At 37.9% G+C, this 18393-nt stretch overlaps 1 protein-coding gene across 2 annotated transcripts; it reads right to left on the bottom strand.

The window, feature by feature from the left end:
• Positions 1-3633: 3633 nt before the first annotated feature.
• Positions 3634-16770, bottom strand: SNRPD1 (small nuclear ribonucleoprotein D1 polypeptide). 2 transcript variants are annotated; one of them, XM_042910801.1, is made up of 4 exons: positions 16631-16770; positions 9676-9752; positions 6721-6912; positions 3634-3807 (listed from the first exon to the last, which is right to left on the bottom strand). In XM_042910801.1, exons 1-4 carry the CDS (start codon positions 16642-16644, stop codon positions 3731-3733), a joined length of 360 nt encoding a protein of 119 aa, XP_042766735.1. In that variant the 5' UTR covers positions 16645-16770; the 3' UTR covers positions 3634-3730. The 2 variants fall into 2 exon arrangements, with proteins under 2 accessions (XP_042766735.1, XP_042766736.1); XM_042910802.1 differs by lacking the exon at positions 16631-16770 and adding an exon at positions 16324-16496.
• Between the last annotated feature and the right edge of the window lie 1623 nt (positions 16771-18393).

The raw sequence follows: 18393 nt of genomic DNA, 5'->3' as shown, positions 1-18393 counted from the left end.
CCTGGCTGGCTCAGTCAATAAAGCATGCGACTCTTTATCTCAGGGTTAATTTGAGCCCTATGTTGGGTGTAGGGATTACTTAAAAATAAAATCTTAAAAAAGTCATCAGGACAATTGCATTAAACTTATAAATTAGGGAATTCACATCTTTACACTGGCTTTCCTACCCTGAAATATGGCACTAGTTTTGGTTTTGACTCAGGAATTTTCTAAAAAACTAGAATGGAATGTTGTCCCCGTTCCCAAGCCCTTAAAGGGGAAAACGTTCTAGAAAACATGGAAAAATTTTAAAGACAAAGTGGTCGTAGTACCTCATGGGTTCTACTTGTCTTACACATCACACTATAATTTCTGTAGTTCATCAAATATAAAACATCTATTTTTAGTTGCACTTGTTATTTTACAAGGAAAAAAAAAAACTTGATTTACGTTTGATACCAAACCTGAATTTACACCATGTAAGAAACATTTCAATTTCAGAAATAGTAAAACACACCTAATGATACACAAAATACTTTGGTATAATCTTAACAAAATGCTCTAAGTATGGTCAATCCTCATTATTCACGGGTTCTGTATTGGGGAAGTCACTTGCTAAAATTTATTTGTAACTCCAAAATTAATACTTATGGTGCTTTCCTGGTCATGCATGAACATGCATAGAGCAGCAAAACATTTTGTCACCTGAAATGAGTGTTCCCAGGTGAGGGTGAACAAAGCAATACTCTGCCTGGTTTCAATTCTTACTGTAAACAAATGTCCTTTTCATGGTCTGTGTAGTGCCACATTTTTTCTATTCTGTAATTTTGTTTAAAATCCCCTAAGTTAGTACTCTTGTCTCCTAAGCACAAGGCTGTGATTTGGGGCCCCTAGCTGGCTCAGTCGGTATAGCATGTAACTACATCTCGGGGTTGTGAGTTGAAGCCCCACATCAGACATAGAGTTTTGCCTTTTGGAGGACACGTGTTAGAAGAGTTTTCTTCAGGCATGAGTTACGATGCTGTTGGTCATGAATTCAATGTAAGGGAAACAATATATATTAAATACAGAGTCTTTAAATAGATACACACATAAACCAAGGTTATGTACTAATCCTTTCATGAAAATGTGTCACAAAGAAACCTAGCCCTGCATTTTCCCTAGAAGCAATGGTCAGTATTCACTATTTCAGTTCTTCACAACTTTATTATAACAGAACTACTGTAATAAGAATCAACTGCATCTAGAAACTTTGGTGTTATTTTTCTAAAATGAATCACTAACATACTAACTTTATCCATGATATATGAAATAAAACTTTAAACCTTTACTGAAAAACGTGTTCAGAAAAATAGCACACTACCATGTTCCTAGACAGAAACTAGTAAATATTCCCATGAGAATTTTCACATTACATAACAAGGACCAGTATCAGGCATAGTTTTTATTTTGAGAGACACACAGAAAGAGAAAGAGAGAGCATGAGCAAAAGGGAGGGGCAGAGAAAGAGAGAGAATCCCAAGCAGGCACCATGCTGTCAGTGAGGAGCCAGACGTGGGGCTCAATAACACGAACCAGGAGAACCAGAGTCAAAGTCAAAAGTTGGACGCCCAACTGAGCCACCCAGGCACCCCCAGACATTCTTTTCTGTTGCTATTTTAATTGGAGTATCTCTGGAAAATGTCTGCTATTGACTTAAGAATTTCTTCATCATGTTAAAGAATTATCTTTTAGTTTGTTTTCAGGAACAACTGTTAAGTATTATTCTGATATCTGTTATAGAGAATTATGTGGATTTTGTTTGCTGTCTATATTGATACATTTCTCTTTTTTAAGTGTGGGGGGAGTGGGGGGAAGATGGGTAGAGGGAGAGAGAGAATCCCAAGCAGGGATGAGGGGCTCAGTCCCATGACCCTGGGACCATGATCTGAGCCGAAGTCATGAGCCAGACACTCTATGGACTGAGCCACCCAGGCACCCCTGTTATCAATACATTTCAAAACACTGAGCTATCCTGCATAACCCAACATAATCATAATAGATTAAAACATGCTATGAAATTTAATTTTCTATTATTTCACTTATGGTTTTCTAAACTCATAATACATTTCATTAAGAAAACTTTCACATATAAAACCTTAAGCTTTAAGAGACCATTTATGTGCAAAATGCAGAAACACTAAGATCCTATATACTATCTTGGGGAAAAGGATCAAGGGAAGCGTATCACAGTCTGGTCTGTTTTCTATTCACTGCAGTGCTTCCTTTATAGCTAATAATGGCAATCAGTTCAAACAGCTTTTTCTTCAATTTCTCTTCACATAAAAATGAAACAATGACCTCTAGTGGAATAAACTCAATCTATACCAACTGTACTTTAGTCTTACATTTACATATTTTTTGATTGATTCATACCGTAAACACCTAAATGTTAATATTTCCACAAAAAAAAAGTTTAAAATCTTTTGTTACTTTGGCATTTGACTTAAAATCAAAATGAACTTTCTATATAAACTGCTTTTAAAACAGACCAGGTTTTGTGAAGTACTCTATCACCAGAGCATTCACAATTTGTAATTACCTACTGATATGTAACTCTGCTTCCCTTTTAGCCTAAAGCTCCATGAGGGCAGGAGTCAACTCATGTTTATTCACGTGTGCAAAGTCTGCTCTGACTGCCCCTTTAAAATCTGCTCTCCACCATACAGTATCATTGGGCTCCCTTGCCTTCTATGTGGGGTTCAATAGGAGCACCACAGATCAAAGATGGAAAATCACTGAGACACACACAAAACACACAAATGCACTTCTCTCTCCCTCAATGTGAATAACCCTCTAATGGGACCTATACCTTCTTTTTAGATAATCTGTGCAGAAAATTTCCTTCACATTTAGAAAATAAAACAAAACCCCATGTGCATGATTAAATGTAAATACAGATTTAGTACCCCCCCCCAATTCTCAGGTGTTTTCCTTAGCATGAGAACAAATGGTAGGAAGCTCTACAAGGAACTGCATATACTGTGACATATTTTTCTCTAAGCTTAACCAATTGCAACAATTGGAAAAAACTCAATTTTGTTGTCAAATAAAGTAGGTCTCTTTCTTTTTGTTCTTTAAGGACTTGTAAAAGTACTTAATAAAGGAGCCACCAACAGGTACACTTCACATTAACAGGTTTTGACACTGCTTACAACTGATAATCTAGTAAATGTTATCTGCAGTTTCAACTCAAGAGAATGTAAAACTATATTCTATTGAGATTAAAACAAAACAAAAACCCATTAACGAAGACAAGTCTAAGACTCCTGAATTGGAAATCTCCATAAAGTAAAACTCAGGAAAAGGGAATCAATTTCAGACTGAATCCAGAGAACGTTAATTTCTGAAGTACCAAAATGAACTTATTATTTCACTCGTAGGCAGGTTCTACAGAATGGAGTCAAAGTAAAACAATAAAATGCATATTCAGTGCATGTGAAATAGGTACATATTCTACATACATTCATACAAAAACTTTAGTTCAAAAATTAAAAGTCTGATCTAAGAATGAAATCAGTCTGTGATTGCCTAGTTGAAATGCTTAGCTCCTACTATGTAAATATCATGAATCTATATGAACTATTAAAATTTGACAGTCAATAGACAACTGTGTCCTACATTTATGTTTATTAAAAACTGACATAAACAAAGCCTGTACAAAAAATATTCCAAATCACGTATCACTTTGAAATAGTAATCTTGAGAGACATTATCGCCTAGGACCCCCTCTTCCTCTACCCCGACCACGTCCTCTTCCTCTTCCTCGGCCTCGGCCTCTTCCTGCAACTAAGAAAAAAGAAAAACAAAGCAAGGTTAATTCTCTTCTGCAATGATGTTACCTGGGCCACCACAAACAACATCTAGAGGAAAGAAAACTTTAACCCAGCTTCTCTCAAATATGACCTCACAGCCATCCTTCCAATACATTATCATGCAGAACCCAAAGCTGCTGGCCTGCAAAGATAATTTTTATTTCATTTGATCTATGAGAAATTCACCAGGTTTATAAATATTTTTTTTTATCATGTCTCAACTTCACAAAATAAAATCCAAATGATCTGAACCTTACACAAGATGGAAGAGATATCCTATCAATGGAACAGAACATGAACACCATGTGCCAGACTTTTCTGTTATTGTATAGAACCCAAGTTCAAAATTCAAAGCCAAGAAAGTCTAAAATACATTGTATCAAACAACCTTATGACTCCAGAATCTTAAGTCATTTGATCCAATCATAACCAAGTACTTTAATCCTTACAGCAATATTCCTGTAGGCTGGTCATCCTAACCCTACTTGAATATTATAGTGACAAAAAACTCATTTCTCAAATGAACTTTTTCAATCTTCAGAGAGCGATGAATACTAAAAAAATCCTGACATGAAGTTCTAGTCAGTCACACTCTAAACTTCTACCCCTTGTTGCCAACCTTATCATTCAAAGAAGTAGAGTTAAGTCTAGGACTCCTGTTAAAACAAGGCAGATTAAGCACATTTATCTCCAATTCCTTCTGAAATACTACTCATGACAGGAAAGGAGTAAAAACAATAAATACCCATAAAGAGAAAAATGGAGGGAGGGAATACAATGGTTGAAAAATTTCAGAAAGTAGACTAAGAACCGTAAATGTTTAGTAAAGGAAGAATAACTCCTAGAAAACCTAGGATCTTGGAAGCCAAGGGTGAGACGAGGCAGGTGGCTGAAAACAAAATGGTTGACAATCATGTGGAGCAAGAAGACTGGCGAGTCTTCTCTTCCACACCTTGCAAAGCTAATGATTATTTCCCTGACAGGTACATAGGAGAGAAAAGGTAAAATAAACCTAAAGACATTGAAGCAAAAATCTTCAGATTTGAAAATATATGCAAAGTGGATAACAGCAAGAGGCACAGAACCGATGGGAAGGGAATGGGTATTAATTTAGCATTTTTCAAGCTATAGGCTGCAACCTAAAATTTTTGTGAACTAAAAGAGGACAGGAAACATACGGGTTTTTGCATGTATTAGAATTCAGGAATTCTGAGATTTTTGTTTCAGTTGTATAAATGAATGATACAAAGTGTATTTCCTAGTGTGGGAGGAAGGCAAAAAAAAGTCTCAAAACCAAGACCCTGTATTAAGTGAGGGTCTACAAAACACCTAGCCCCTTTCTCCTGCTTTGCTCCTATAATGCTGGCTACCAGGCATATATCCCCCACCGTAGATGACTGGAATCTTTTCATGAAAAAAAAAAAACAAGCTCCAGAAACCACTCTAGGTGATGAAATTTTGGGTCTCCTCAGTGAAGAGGTCAATTAACTCTTGAGCCACTCTATAGTGAGACCCGCCAATTCAGAAGTCCAGCCTCCCTTCCCAGAACTTGTCTTTTCAGGGTTCTTGTTAAATAATAGATGGCCAGGGACACCTGGGTGACTCAGTCTGTTAAGCATCTGACTTCAGCTCATGATCTCATGGTTCATGTGTTCAAGCCCCTCACTGGGCTCTGCACTGACAGTGTGGAGCCTGCCTGGGATTCTCTTTGACTCCCTCTCAAAAATAAACAGGTGGTTACCAAAGGAATGAGGGACGGGAGAATGGGTGAAATAGGTGATGGGATTAAGGAATGCACTCATCATGATGACCACCAGGCAACATATGGAACTGCTAAATCACTGTACTGCACACCTGAAACTAATATAATATTGTTATGTTAACTCACTGGAATTAAAAAAATAAAAAAAAAATAAAAAGAGAAACCCAAGAATACAATGCCGAGTACAAAATAAAACTTAAAAAAAGAGGGGCACCTGGGTGGCTCAGTCGGTTGAGCGACCGACTTCGGCTCAGGTCATGATCTCACAGTCTGTGAGTTTGAGCCCTGCATTGGGCTCTGTGCCCACAGCTCAAAGCCTGGAGCCTGCTTCAGATTCTGTGCCTCCCTCTCTCTCTGCCCCTCCCCCACTCATGCTCTCTCTCTCTCTCTCTCTCTCTCTGTCAAAAATAGGAAAAACAGAAAAATAAGAGAAAAGACTTAGACAATCACTCAAAAGACCCAATTATTAAGAATTCCAGGAAGAAAGAGGGGCTCCTGGGTGACTCAGTCAGTTAAGCGTCTGACTTTGGCTCAGGTCATCATCTCGTGGATGGTGGGTTCAAGCCCTACATCGGGCTCTGTGCTGACAGCTCAGAGCCTGGAGCCTACTTCAGATTCTGTGTCTCCCTCTCTCTCTGTCCCTCCACTGCTCACTCTCTCTCTCTCAAAAATAAACAAACATTAAAAAAATTTAAAAAAAAATCCAGGAAGAAAGAACAGTAAGTAAAGAGAAGACATTTATCAGAGCTACACATACCATTTCTTAGTTTGAAAGGCAAGAATACCCATATTGAAGGGGTCCACCAAACAGCCAAAACAACAAAATGGAGGAAACAATACAGAGAGCAAGCAAAGACTCTATGCCAAGTCATTAAGAAAGTTCAGAACAACAGGAATAGAGAGTTAAATCTCCAAATCTTCCAAAGTGTGTAAAGGGTCGGGGACTAGGATATGCAAAGGGACAAGAAGAATAGCATCAGTCTTTGGTATCAACACCAGAAACCATAATAAATACTATATGCATGCACAGCAAGTACAGGGAATCAAAACAAAATAAAAAAATCTGTGGTGTTCACAAATGTTAAATACACATTCACAAAAACATTTATAATCTTTCAAACTTACCAGCTTCCCTTTTCTTAGATTTCACCTTCGGTTCAACATCCACAAGTAGTGTATCCAGAGGTAAGCTGTCTGGCAGAATAAAATATCGAATGTTATTTCCTCGAATACTCAGTGTTTCCAGTTGTACTGGTTCTCTATTCTTCAAAGTCATTTTCACTGCTTTAAGATGTGTATTCATGCTGACATCTACACCTAGAGGGGAAAAAAGAGGGCAATTATTAGCATGATAAAGAAGGCAACCAGTTTACCTATCAGGCCACAGTAAATACCAGAGAGTGCTATCTGTTCTGCTGGAGTGCACATTTCTAAGATAATTTAATACAACTAGTAAATGGGTGAATGTCCGTATAAACCAGAAATCCTTTCTTCAAAGATTATCCCCAGGACATTAATGTTTTGCACGGTTAGATATGCTTACAGATGTGAATGCAACAAGCTCTGGAGGAATGCGAGTGGTATCCATGACTCATTCTCACTGTGCCCAGGTATTCTCATCTCAGGGTGAGCAATGTTTATTGCATGTTCTCTGTCTCCATAACTTCCTTATACCCCATTCCACCAAATTAGATTCATCCTTCTCTTAAATATAAAGTTCCATTTGTACTGCAGTATTTTTTGTTACTATGAATTTAACGTCTTTTTAACTTTTTTTTTTTTTAAAGGAACGTTACTGTTTTTGTTAGTATTTTAATTACCAAGTTGCCCAGGTTTTAAATGGTCTGCTTCAAACTATTTTTCCTATGTTTCCAGTTTGAGATTTTACAAAATAAAAACAATTTTCTAGAATGAATATATGGCAGTATAGTAGAAATACCCAATTACTGGAGCCTTTACCAATATAGCTGAACAAATGGGATAACTAAAGATCTAGTTAATTTTTATTAAATTGAGTTTATTTTTTTTGAGACAGATAGCAAGCAAGGGAGGGGTAGAGACAAAGAGGGAGACAGAGAATCCTAAGCAGGCTCCACGCTGTCAGTGAAGAGCTTGATGCAGGGCTCGAACCCACAAACTGTGAGATCATGACCTGGGGTGAAATCAAGAGTCGGATGTCTAACTGACTCAGCCACCCAGGTACCCCAAGATCTAGTTTATTTCTGACCCTAGGCAGTTAGGCCAGAAACATGAATTCTTTCAACTTTCCCAACATCCATCTCAAATTTATTAGTTTTATTACTAATCTTTTCCTCCTTCTTTTGAAAAAGAAGAGATCCTCTTCTTTTCCAAAATTAATATACTTTTGAGATAGTCTATCTCCTTGGGGATCTTGATCCATCAAGGGGGAGGAAAAAATGAGATGTATGAGTGCTTTCTACGTGTTAGGAACTGCGTGTTAAAACGTTTTAACTCGGGGCGCCTGGGTGGCGCAGTCGGTTAAGCGTCCGACTTCAGCCAGGTCACGATCTCGCGGTCTGTGAGTTCGAGCCCCGCGTCAGGCTCTGGGCTGATGGCTCGGAGCCTGGAGCCTGTTTCCGATTCTGTGTCTCCCTCTCTCTCTCTGCCCCTCCCCCGTTCATGCTCTGTCTCTCTCTGTCCCAAAAATAAATAAAAAACGTTGAAAAAAAAATTAAAAAAAACAAAAAAAACAAAAAAAAAAAAACGTTTTAACTCAATCCTCAATATCCTTATTATGAGGACTAAAACACATATTCATACAGGATGCAAAAAACTTATAACCTGTAACTCGTTTTTTTTTTTTTTAACGTTTATTTATTTTTGAGACAGAGAGAGACAGAGGCATGAACAGGGGAGGGGCAGAGAGAGAGAGGGAGACACAGAATCTGAAACAGGCTCCAGGCTCTGAGCAGTCAGCACAGAGCCCGACGCAGGGCTCGAACTCACGGACCGCGAGATCATGACCTGAGCCGAAGTCGGCCACTTAACCGACCGAGCCACCCAGGCGCCCCATCCTGTAACTTGTAACAGTAACTAGTGTTACTGAGGGGAATAGAACAGATTTTCGTAAATTTTGCTCATCCTATGAGCTGAAAATCTTCCCCCACCCAGGATATAGCTTATTAAGTACCTACTATATATGTTAGGCAAATCTTATATTATGTTTTTTTTGTGTCAAGCATCACTAGATTTTGAGTTCCTAAAAAGTGGGAAGAACACTCTCCTTCCTCCACCACATCTAATACAGAGTTCAGGAGAGAGCAAACTAAATCCTTACTTATGGAGTTTCAACAGAATAGCAATTACTCTTCCTCAGATATGGTCACGGACCATATGGTATTGAAACTTTATACTGTATCAATTTCCTTTCAAAGCAATTCGTGTTGCAAATGTGAGTATATTCAAATATTATCACTATATTAACACCAATTAACACCATATATTTCTCTTGGTGTACTCAGATGCTGGATCTACACATTAAAAATTTATAGGGGCTCCTGGGTGGCTTGGTCAGTTGAGCATCTGACTCTTGGTTCTGGCTCAGGTCACAAACCCACGGTCATGGGATCGAGCCCCATGTTGGACTCCATGCTGAGTGTGGAGCTTAAGATTCTCTCTCTCTCTGCTCCTCTCCCCTGCTTGTGTGCTCTAAAAAATAATAATAAATTAAATTAAATTATTTATAAACTTACAGTTTAAATATTTCAGAGACTGAGATCACATGCTAAGATAGCATTTTCATTCATTTGGCTCAGAAATTGTTTTGAAGTTTTGCAATCTTGGGGGGACCACCTACCATGAGTGAATATCCATCACAGTGAATATCCATCACAGTAGCCTTAAATATAAAACTACACATACAATATTATTAAAGCAAAGAGTTAGACACATAAGAAAAAAAACTAAAAGTAAATACTCCCAAATACTCTATTTCCCATATATATTTTCACCCAAGGTAATCAAACATGAAAACCCCATCCTCTATCTTCAAGGACTTACTGGTCTAAAAGGTGGAAGAGGTAGAAAAAAGTGTTATAAAAAGCCATCCTGTATCCTTACCTGTGATTGTTCCATGGACCTGTGTTCCATTCTTTAATTCAATGGTTACAGTTTCATGACTCAATTTCATCAAAAATCTATAAAAACGTGGAAATAAAACAAATGTTCACCTTTAACACTTTAAAATCTTTTGAGTGAAAGAGTGAAATTTCTAGATGTTCAAAATCTGCTGTAGATGCTACCTGCACCAATTCCTGTTAATAATCTGCATGACAGTTTCAGTTTTCCTTGAATTATACCTTTAATATTTATGAAGGAACGTAATACCAGAAACTGTTATTTGGACATTTCTGATTGTCTAAACCATTTTACAGCTTTATCTCCAAGCCATGCATACAGGTCATAAAATCATTATAATTCACAAAAACTGAAATCAAGAAATTATATGAAGGTAGTGAAAAAGGTACGAACTTCCAGTTATAAGGTAAATTAAGTATTAGGAATGTGAGGTACAACATGACTATAGTTAACACTGCTACATGGTACATTTGAAAGCTGCTAAGAGAGTAGATCCTAAAGTTCTCATCACAAGGAAAAAACCTTTTTTCCCCTCTTTTTTGGTGTCCATAACAGATGATGTATGTTAACTAAACTTACTGTGGTAATCATTTGGCAATATATGTAAGCCAAGTCATTATGCTATATACCTTAAAACTTATGTAGAATTATCCGTCAACTATCTCACTAAAATGGAAGAAAAAACAAATTATAATAGATAGTAAAAAAAATTACATGCTTCCTGTATGTATAAACACTAAAAGTCTCCCTTTGTAACACCCCCCCCAATGTATATGGGGAGATTCTTTAGACCATTTTACATGCATTCATAAGCATACAGATGAAATGTTTTTATGCAAACTGAGCCATAACTTTATTGACTTCTATACCGTGTAGTTCTCATTTAGCAGTTTAAAGACATTTAGAAATCACAAATCCATTTATGCAAATCCTTAGCAACACTAACTGTAACCGATCTTCTAAATTTTTGTCACTTCTACAGGGAAAAAAAGACAATGTGTTTTTCCTTATTATTTGTGAGATTAAACATCTTTTCATGAAGATGGGGAATTTGCATTTCTTCTATGAATTACCTATTCACATTATTCACACATGTTCAATTAGGTCAAAAGTTTTTTTATTTTCTACCAGTTTGCCACAGCCATTCGTGTTTTGTTTGTGGTTTTCATTTTTATATTGTTAAATTTCTGAATCTTCCTCAGGTATTAATCTGTGTAAGAGTATATTCCCACCCCAAGACTGTAAAAAGTCTTATTTCTTCTACTTTTCTATTTTGAGTTTTAATCTACCTGGAATTAATCTCTTTTCCATGTAGCATGAGGTAGAAATCTACCTTTATTCTTGGCTCAACTCATGATCTTGCGTTTCATGAGACTGAGCCCCATGTCAGGCTCTGTGCTCACAGGATGGAGCCTCCTTGGGACTGACTCTCTCTCTCTCTCTCTCTCTCTCTCTGCCCCTCCCCTGCTCACACTCTCTCTCTAAATAAACATTAAAAATAAATAAAATGTTCCCATTTATGTGGGTATGTCCCCACACAACTTATACTTTCATATCGTCTTCATCATGAATTTTCTTTTTTTTTTTTAATTTTTTTTTTTTTTTTAACATTTATTTTTGAGACAGAGAGAGACAGAGCATGAACGGGGGAGGGTCACAGAGAGAGGGAGACACAGGATCTGAAGCAGGCTCCAGGCTCTGAGCTGTCAGCACAGAGCCCGACGCGGGGCTCGAACCCACGGACCGTGAGATCATGACCTGAGCCGAAGTCGGATGCTTAACTGACCGAGCCACCCAGGCGCCCCCATCATGAATTTTCTAATGAGGACATTCTCCTACGTAATCATAATACCACAATCACATGCAGGATGATGAACAATAATCCTTCACTATGATCCAATAATGTCCACATTGAAAATTTCTAATCTATAATACAGACTTTGTATACCCTATCATAGTATCACACTGAATGGTACATGTAGGATCACCTATTTTTCTCCCCCATTAGACTACTGCTTAGGGTAGGGATCAAGACCTTTACACCTAATCCTGGGTGGTCATGGGCACTAAATCAACAGTTCGCTGAAATGTTTCAATGAATAAAAAAGAAGACAATCTTAAAATACCACTTTTTTAGTGGCACTGCCAGCCATGGAAAAGGGGGATACTTGGATTGCGACATATTAAGTCCCAAATTTTAAAAAGTTAATCTGACTTGTATAAAGATCCATTATGTTGAATACTTCTCATATTTGCTGTCAAGGAAAGAAAGGCTCTCTCAATTAATTGTTAATGCTTTATTTCACTGGGTAAGAATTCTTTAATTTACCTCTACAATAATCACTTATAACTATATTAGCCTAGAATTTCATCTAATAGTTTCTTTCCATTATCAAACTTTGGTTTTCAAAAAATCTTTTATTATGGGGCACCTGGCTGGCTCAGTAGGCAGAACAAGGAACTCTTGATCTCCGGGTCATGAGTTTGAGCCTCATGTTGGGCACAGAGTTTACATAATTTAAAAAAAAATAATTAATTGTCCCACTCAATAATATTTAACTTTTAGAGAAGTCCAAATCATTTTTGAAAGTAGTATTAAAGTAAAAATAAAACCTTTTAGTAATCAAACAATCTACCATATGGAAGGAAGTAAAAGGAAAACCAAAGTAAGCAAAAGGGCTTCTGAAGGAACCAAAATACATTTCAACAAGTCCAAGGATGTTTTTTAAATAATATTTATCATTATATGTTATCTGGTAGTCCCTGTGCATGGCAATGAGGATTAAAAATAAGTAGGACTAGGCCTCCAAGGAGCTCAAACTCTAATAGAAAGGACAGACACATAAAAGATATTTTATTTTAAAGGTAACTAAATTTAAAATGTAATGGATGTAGGCACAGGCTTTTACCAGGAACATAATGTAGCATGGATAGGAGGGAGTCAGAACTTAGTGGACTTCTAGTAAGAAGTCTGAAAAGTTGGAAACACACAGCAAAAAGAAACCAGAGCAAAGATTTGGGAATAAGAAATAGCACAATGCACAGAGAAATTACAGCTACACTACCAATGGAATGTTAAGTCCCAGAAAATGAGTAGGTAAGAGGTAGGTAATTTCCTTTCATGCGGAGCCCAAGCTGTTAAAGAGCTACTTGAGAATTTTCATCAATGGAGTACCACCAGGGTCATATTCACACTGGAAGACAATTTAGGTGGCTAGAGCAGTACATAGGTTAAAATTACAGTTATCAAGACACAGGAAAAACAAATAGATCAATGAAACAGAATAGAGTCCAGGAATGGACCCACATTTATATAGTTAATTTTGGGGGACCTGGTTGGCTCAGTCGGTTAAGCATCCGACTCTTGATTTTGGCTGAGGTCATGATCCCAGAGTTGCAGGGATCACCACAGGTTCAGTGTGGAGCCTGCTTAACATTCTCTCTCTTTCCCCCGCTGTCCCTCTCCCCCACTTGCTCTCTTTATATTTATATACTAAACATATACTATATACGTATACAAATATAAATAAATATATATGTATATATAAAATAATCTTCTACAAAGGTGCCAATGGGACTGTCAAAGCACTCCAATGGGCAAAGGAAAACCTTTCCAACAAATGATACAATATATGGTAATAGGGATTTACATTCCCTAAGAATATAGAATAATTGGAAATCTATATTGAAAAAAACAAACCTGGACCCCTAATTCATTCCACTTACCAAAATTAATTCATGACAGATCACAGGCCTAAACATAAAAGTAAAATCATAAAGCTTTAAGAGGAAAACATAGGAGAATAACTTTATGGTTTGAGGGTAGGCAAAAAAACTTCTTGACAGTACACAGATAATCACCATAAAAGGAAAAGCTGGTAAATTAAAACTTCCTCAAAATAAACTACTACTCACAAAAGACATTAAGGAAATGAACAAGCAAGTCAAACTGGGAATAGTTATACCTGACAAAGAACTAGTATCCAGGTTATATAAAGAAAATTCCTACAACTCAATAATAAAACAACACAATTAAAATGAAACACTTCACAAAGATACATGAATAGTCAATAAGCAGGTGAAAAAGTGTTCAACATCATTAGGCATTAGGAAAATGCAAGGGGAGCCTGGGTGGCTCAGTCAGTTAAGCTGAGGCTCAGGTCATCATCTCATGGTTTGTGAGTTTGAGCCCCACATGGGGCCCTGCAACGGACAGTGCTTGGGATTCTCTCTCTCTACCCCTCCCCCACCCCCCAGACCCCCCCACACTCTCGCTCTCTCTCTCTTTCTCAAAATAAATAAATTTAAAAGGCTTTTTTAAAAAAAAGAAAATGCAAATTAAAACCATAATAAGACACTACTACACAAGCAATGAAATGGCTAAAATTAAACTGACTACAAATATTGTTAAGGGTGTGGAGCAATTGGAATTCTAATATACTGTTGGTGGGCGTGTAAAATGGTATATAACCGCTTGGGAAAATGATCTGGCATCTTCCTATAGAACTAAAGTATACACGATGCTATGATCCAGCAACTCCACTCCTAAATATCCACCGCCCAAAATGAAAAAAGACTTGCACAAGAATGTTCAAAGCAATTTTAAAGAAAATACACACGTAAGTTTTAAATTTCTAAGATTAAGCAAACACCTAACGTGGGGGCTCACGTTTACAACCTCAAGATCAACTGAGCCAGCCGGGCACCCCCAAAACATGTAACTTTTAAACATACAATGAATTTATCTACTAATAAAATTAAACAAATTACTGATACAAGACACAATGTGGATGAATCTCAAAACTATGCTGCGTAAGACATTTTACACAAGAATGCATACTGCATAATTCCAAATACGTATATGAAATTCTACTGAAACCAAAACTAAGCAACGGTAGAAGAAACTGATTGCCAGGGGGGTTATGAGAACACAAGACTGACTGGGAAGGGCTTGAGGGAAATGAAGTTTTGGTAATGTTCCATATCTCAACAGGGGTTTGGGTTACACAGGTGTGCAAATTTTTTTAAATTGGCAAATATATACTGTATTTCATAGCATGAAATAGTTACCTCAAGAGGTAAAATAAAAAATCTTGGGTGGAAAAAAAGGAGCCTTTATGGCTTGGTGGTGTGACTGGAATGGTAGTGAAGGTATTCTGGCAGGAAAAATAGACAGTTACCCCAGCCCAGGAACCAAACAGATTTGAATTATTTTCTGATGAATCCTTCACTATCGGAATTCTTTTTACTTACTGAAACTTAAATATCCAATTGATATAGTATCCTTTGGTATCCAAATCCACTATCAAAATTTTAAAAACCAAAGAAAATTGGGTAACAAGAGCTACTTTTAGGAGGTAGGTAAAATTGTGAAAACCTGTCAACTTATCAGTTTATTAAGAGAGAAAGATATCAAAAGACAACACCCAGATTTTTGGTTAAGGTGACAGTAAGGTGCCACCAACCCCTGTACAGAAATAAGTCAACTGAAAATGCAAACCAGTTAAACAACTACTCATTTTCTTGGCACAAAATACACTCTCCAGTAAGAAGACATTTAACTTCTACAGTCTAATACACAGAATAAGATTCAGTACAGCTTTTAAATTTTTCGGGAAAACTGTCACAACCCACAATAACTTTAAATGAGATAAACTGATTCCAAAGAGCATTACACAAAAATTAACTATAAATAGATTCAGACTGACAGTTATCGACAAATTGTGAAAATATACTTTAAATTCTGGGGTGTTTTTCTCCAAAGCTAAATTCAAACAAAAATAGACAAAAAGTTAACCTTAAATGCCTTCTCTCTATAAACTCCACTCGAAATACATATTCAGGTTTTATATGTTATTTCAATCATACTAGAAATTATCTACTTGTCTGTCTTCACAAAACAGGAAGTTCCAAAAAGGCAAGCATTCTGCCTTTAAAAAATTAAAAAAAAAAAAAAAAAAAAATCCATTACCAGTGCAGTGTAACAGGTGCCCAGTAACTGATCGCAATTGACAAACCTCGATTCAGACAAGGGACTGACTAGCTGTTACACTTGTAACTGCTAACTTAATCAGAGACGTTCTCTATGTTCCAGGCTCTCTGCCTCAGGGAAAAACACCAAAACCAAATCTCTTTCCAAGCAGTTTATAATGAATTCCTCAAATCAGTAAACCAATAGGCTCAACTAACCGATCAAGTTTAAACACAGAAATAAAACAGAATGCGATTACCTGCATAAATCAGCCACAAATATGGAAAATGATTCTGCCTGAAGTTGGGAGATTTTTTTCCCCTGAATTAAAGAACTATCTTGAAAGGAAATCTTAGTTGAGTAACCTTAAATCTAAAAAGTTATCAAAAATAAACTAAAAAAAGGTAATGAAATCAGAAGTCCAACACTGATTTAAGACATTTCGGAAATGAGTTTCATTATTTCCAAATAGTCCTGCAGCTTCTAGGTACTTTTTTAAAGTTCATTAATTTAACTCAACGCATAAAATTTTTGTGTCACCCACGTTCTCAGGGAGCGAACACTTAGTTATATTTGGGGTTCCTGCAGGCAGAGAGGGACCAGAAAAGTAACCTAGACTAAGAACACAAATTCCAATGAAACGAAAATCTTCAACTAACCGAAAATAAGAGCTTGTAAGCCTGGCGCTGCACCTTTAAGACCTCTTAGACACTAGATGGGACGAAACCGCCAGGCCTTTACGGCCACCTCTCGAAAGACACACGGGATCCGCACGCAATTCAGTCTGAAGCCCAGGCCCAGCGCCCGCGGCGGCGCGGTCAAGATGGGGCGGGAGCAGCGGGCGCGGGAGGCCGTTACCAGGCCGCGCGCGCACGCGGCTTTCGCGCCTCCCGTAATTAGGCAGCCCGGCCTGCTGCTCCCGGCTCAAATGGTCACAGCCCCGACCCGGCTGGGTCACCTCCTCACCTTACGAGCTTCATCCTAGCAGTTCCGGCACTCTTTCGGTCGGATAGCGCACAAAACGCGACCACCCAAGTCCAAAAAGCCTAGGCGTATGAATGGCCGGAAACGCCTACTCCCTGGGTACCGACGTAAAGAGCGCGAGAAGCGATGTGAACGCAAAGCGGAAACGCCGGGCCGCGCTGGACCGAATTCCCTTCCGGCCGCGCGGAACGCCACTGCGGCCTCTGGCGGCTGGGGGTGTGTCTTACGACTGCTGAGGGCGTTTAGACCTGGTGCAGGAGGAAATTTCCAGTAAGAGGTGGATTTGAGGATATCAAATCTAGTTAGTGCGCCTTTTGCCATGGCCGGAAGCCGTGTACTATGCAACACTAAATACACTCGTGAACAAAGGAAATTTCTGAGAAAGCTCAAGAATTACGCTAATTCTTCTTGTACCTGAAAGATATCATACAGATTAACTGATTGTTTTTACTTTAAATTCTGATCACAAAGATACCCTACACTGTGGAGAGATTTTCTAATAAGCTCATAAACTATTTCATACCTTCTGTCTTCTCTCCCTCTGAAACCTTTTATAGCCTCTCAAATCACTTTCTGCTAATATTTCCTACTGTGAAAAAACCAGAAGCCATCCTTCAGCTCTTCTTCCAGTTAGAAGGACAGAAGTATTGTTGCTCCTTTCCAAGGCAAATTCCTCTCCATTGTAGTCTGGATCCCATGTCTCACTTTCTCAAGAATTTCACTCCTTCAGTTATCTCCAAACTTAAATTATCAATTTCTCTCTCTATGGGATTTTTTTTATAAGCATACAAATTTATCTTAAAACAAAATTCTCCTCTGATGCAGCTCCAACTACTGTCAGATTTCTTTCACACAAAAACTTCTTGAATGAACTGTCTACACTTGTTTTATCACCTCTATTTCACTCTTCAAACTCACTGAAATTGCTTTTCTAAAAGTCATCAAAAACCTCCAACACAAACCTCTATCTTCATCTTACTCAGTATTTCAGCTGTATTTAACACGAATACTACCCCTTTGAAACATGTTCCTCTCCAGATTTTCAGGATGCTAAGCTCACCTGGTTTTACTTCTATGCCACTAGTTACACTTTCTAGGTCTCAGCTGCCTCTTTCTCTACTGAGCCATTGCATGTTGGAGTGTATCAGGGCTTACCCTCCATGTACTCTTCATATGGATACTTTGTCCTTTAGCCTAGGTGATCTCTAAAACCATGGCTGTAATTTGTATCTCCAGCCTGATCTTCATCCCTGATTATCAGAACTCTTGGATGTTGTAAGGCAATGGTCATCAAACTTTTAGGTGCATAGGACACACCTGAGGAAACTTTAGAATGAAAATTCTGGAGGCACCTGGGTGGCTCAGTAGGTGCGACTCAGTAGGTAGGTAGTAGTAGTACCTACTACTCAGTAGGTAGTAGTAGTGTGCGACTTTGGCTCAGGTCATGATTTCACGGTTCATGAATTCAAGCCCTGCATCAGGCTCTCTGCTGTCAGTACAGAGCCTGCTTTGGATTCTCTGTCCCCCTTCTCTCTCTGCTCCTCCCCACTCACATTCTCTCTGTCTCCTCTCTCAAAAATAAATATTAAAAACAGAGAAAATTCTAATTCAATTGGTTTGGGGGCTGAAATTCCATATTTCTAAAAGCCTTCAGTTCAGCTCAGCCTTCAGTTGATGAAGATGCCCCTAGTTTATGGACCATCATATGAGTAGCAAGACTGTTAATGTTCATTTGTGTGTTGCCT

This window comes from Panthera leo, chromosome D3, assembly GCF_018350215.1.
Source record: "Panthera leo isolate Ple1 chromosome D3, P.leo_Ple1_pat1.1, whole genome shotgun sequence".
In the NCBI taxonomy this organism is placed as follows: domain Eukaryota; kingdom Metazoa; phylum Chordata; class Mammalia; order Carnivora; family Felidae; genus Panthera; species Panthera leo.
The sequence above is the reverse complement of the archived record's forward strand: the minus strand, read 5'-3'. Positions and strand labels throughout refer to the sequence as shown.